This window comes from Limulus polyphemus, unplaced genomic scaffold, assembly GCF_000517525.1.
Source record: "Limulus polyphemus unplaced genomic scaffold, Limulus_polyphemus-2.1.2 Scaffold1817, whole genome shotgun sequence".
Lineage (NCBI taxonomy): Eukaryota > Metazoa > Arthropoda > Merostomata > Xiphosura > Limulidae > Limulus > Limulus polyphemus.
In genome coordinates, this window is record NW_013667427.1 from 122,138 (window position 1) to 125,610 (window position 3,473).

Below are 3,473 nucleotides of genomic sequence, written 5' to 3' on the forward strand. Positions count from 1 at the left end.
GAAAGTTGAAGTTTAGAAAGTATAAGTGTTGAAAGTGGTTTAGAAAGTTGAAGTTTAGAAAGTATAAGTGTTGAAAGTTGAAGTTTAGAAAGTATAAGTGTTGAAAGTTGAAGTTTAGAAAGTATAAGTGTTGAAAGTATAAGTGTTGAAAGTTGAAGTTTAGAAAGTATAAGTGTTGAAAGTTAAGTGTTGAAAGTTGAAGTTTAGAAAGTATAAGTGTTGAAAGTATAAGTGTTGAAAGTTGAAGTTTAGAAAGTATAAGTGTTGAAAGTTGAAGTTTAGAAAGTATAAGTGTTGAAAGCGGTTTTTGAAAACAGAATTACTGCTGATCTGTGGGTTGTATTCAAGTTGTATAGATAGGGATCATTTTTCTATAATTATGTAGTTCTTATATTTTACAATTTAAGCTAGAAATAAATATCATTTTTAGTTATTCTTAGAAACACTATGTTAGAAAGCCAGTTAAAATTTCATTTTTAAAAGATACTGATCTCGAGTGTTAATGACTGTTCTAAACACTTAGACAAGCCTGTCGGAGAGATGATCCTGTACTTCGGGTGCAGGAAAAAATCAGAGGACTTTATGTATGAAGATGAGCTTCAGCAATATGTGGAAAGTGGAACTCTAACAAAGTACTATCTGGCTTTCTCTCGAGACCAGCCACAGAAAGTCTACGTTACCCATTTGTTACGTCAGAATAAAGAAGAAGTGTGGGATGTGATTGGAGAGAAGAATGGCCATATCTATGTGTGTGGGTAAGTATTATTTGTAAGACAACCATTTTATTGCTTTGAATACACACCTAGGGTGTTTTTAAGAGCACTCTGCTTAATTAGAGAGGTACTTGCTGGAAAGTTCAGTAATTTTCAAAACTTTCTAAGCTTTGTGAGTAAAATTGATGAATTCATTTATCTGATAAAATTAAACATGTTGATAAGTGTCTCCTAATATTACTGGTTCCCATTAAAACTATATTTAGTTTCATCGTAAGTTGTTTGTAGTGGTATAACGGCTTCCCTTATTGTTTTTCGTAGAGATGCTCGTAACATGGCTAGAGACGTGCACAATATAATATTGGAAGTGATACAAGAAAAGGGTGGAAAATCCAGACAAGAAGCAGAAGCCTATTTAAAACGCATGGAGTCCCAGCGTCGTTACTCTGCTGATGTGTGGAGCTGATTTGAAATCAGTGTTGTGGAAAAAGTATTTCAAAAAGCAGAACCTTGGTCTCGCTAAAGAATACTCCATATATTCCTTCAGCTATACTATTTATAAAGTTAGTGCAGAATCTGCACAACCTAAGATACATCACATTAACGTACTAATTCTCCAAGAGAACCGATACTCCTGTTTTTCCATATGACAAATAAAAATTATACTGTCATTTCGCTCATTCTTAACAGGCCTGTAACAAAACTGTGAAAACCAACATATCTGTGTAAATGTAGGTTGTGATACGTGTCCATAATTTTTAATAATGATCTATTGTGAATTAGTCCTAGTAAACGGATGATTTTCATTTCTTTATATAAGTACTTGATAAAATCCAATAACCTATTAGAGACTGAGTAAAAGTTACTTGTATTTATTATTTTAGTTACAAAATAATTTTTGTCACTTATATTTTTAATCATCAAGATGGTTTACAAATGTTTTTATGTGTGTGCTTTTTAAATCGTTCCAGAAGACGCACACGGAGGGCCTTAAGTAACTGTATATTGAATTGGTCTTGTCATTTATTAACTGGACTAAAAAAAAAAAAATTTTTTTTAATTACGTGTCAGTACTGAAGTAATGATTACTTAGGATAAGTTGTAGTAGGGTCACTGTTGAAATGTTGTTAAATTTCTTATTCATAAATAAATTTTTTAATTATATTTACGTTGTAGACTTGTTCTATTGAGAAGAGTAATTAGTAATTAAAGTAAACCACATTATTGTTAAATTTTTTAAAGAAAAAAAAAGCCTTTTAGTGGGGATCAAATAGTATTTTGTATATGTTTACGAACTTCTTGATAATTGGAAGATGTTCTTTGTTAGTGAAGTATAAAATTTTGGGATAAGGTCTTGTTTCGGGTACTGAAACAAGTTTCATCCAGCAAAGTATCTTGCAGACGACGTAGAGAGCTTACGACTGGTGGATGGAGTTAGTTGCACTATTCATAATGACTTTTTATCAAAGTGTTGTTTAAACATAATTTTTTTTCTCATGAACATTGTGCTACAATATTAAGTGTAAAAAAAAAAGCGACGTTTTTTTTGGCACATTGAATGTTATTTAGTCAACTAGTTTCAGTAATAGTTAGATACTAGCCCTGATGATGGTAACTGTTACCGAAACTAGTTGACTGTAATTGATAATAAAGATCATATCTTGTGCAAGTGTTGATTTTACTTAAGTCTCTTCCAATGTAATTTTTACATTTACTTCAAGAGTGGTTCTATGCATTATTTTATTATCAAAGTTACTTCAAAATTGGTGAACTAACTTCTGTGTTTAGAATGATTGATTGTTTTTATAAAACAAAAAAATAACTTGCTTAATCTTAAAAAAAAGAAACACAATTATTATTTTTTTTGGGGGGGGGGTAAATGTGAAACAAAAATAGGCTTTTTGTGAAAAATGGCATTGTGTGAAATTGGTTGTTTTTTTAATAAGTATTTTGAATCCTGATAATTGTGACTATACAGCACAACTATTAGCAATAAACAAATGGCTGTCTCTACAATCAATGCTAAGTGCTTTTGTAATGCGGTAAGTTGTTCGGTACTGTATTGGATGATACACATTTTTTTCAGGGGTAGTTAGGGCATTTGATTTTAATTTCTCAAGTATATGCTTAAGATTTCTCTGAAGTAGTTTTATCAGATAGGAAACTTAGTGCTGTTTACAGTACATTTCTGTCTGCAGATTATATACAGTTTAATTATACTAAGAAAAACAAAATAAAAAAATTTCGCTGTGTTAAGTTTAAGTAAAATTGAAATGTAAATCAAGTGCTTTTCTTAACCGTAAAACTTTTATGGAGGGTAATACTACTAAATGTTGGTAATAATAAACAGCTTATGAAAGATTAGGCCTAATCTTGATGTTATTTCCTGAGAATAAACCATTATAGTTTAAGACAACTATATAATAAGACTTAAATTTTGTGTATTCTACGTACTGTTAATCAACGATTAACGTTGACTGAAATGTATAAAGTCTGAGCTTGTATAAACTCTTGGGGGAAGGCCAGCTAATCAACACCACACCCTAACTTTCCCTAATTTGTAAGTGGTTCACTTGGGGGAAGGCAGCTAATCAACACCACACACTAACTTTCCTTAATTTATAAGTGGTTCATTTTGGGGAAGGCAGCTAATCAACACCACGCACCAACTTTCCTTAATTTAGAAGTGGTTCACTTGGGGGAAGGCAGCTAATCAACACCACGCACCAACTTTCCTTAATTTAGAAGTGGTTCACTTGG

The 3,473-nt window shown here is 31.5% G+C and overlaps 1 protein-coding gene across 1 annotated transcript in view; it reads left to right on the forward strand.

The window, feature by feature from the left end:
* The window catches only part of LOC106465045 (NADPH--cytochrome P450 reductase-like), a 38,740-nt gene extending 36,208 nt beyond the window's left edge, over window positions 1–2,532 (forward strand). The window contains exons 13-14 of the mRNA XM_013925235.2: window positions 524–755; window positions 1,035–2,532. Coding sequence (XP_013780689.1) covers window positions 524–755; window positions 1,035–1,179 — 377 coding nt within the window. The 3' untranslated portion in view covers window positions 1,180–2,532. The remainder of the gene's footprint in view (window positions 1–523; window positions 756–1,034) is intronic.
* The last annotated feature ends 941 nt before the right edge of the window (window positions 2,533–3,473 follow it).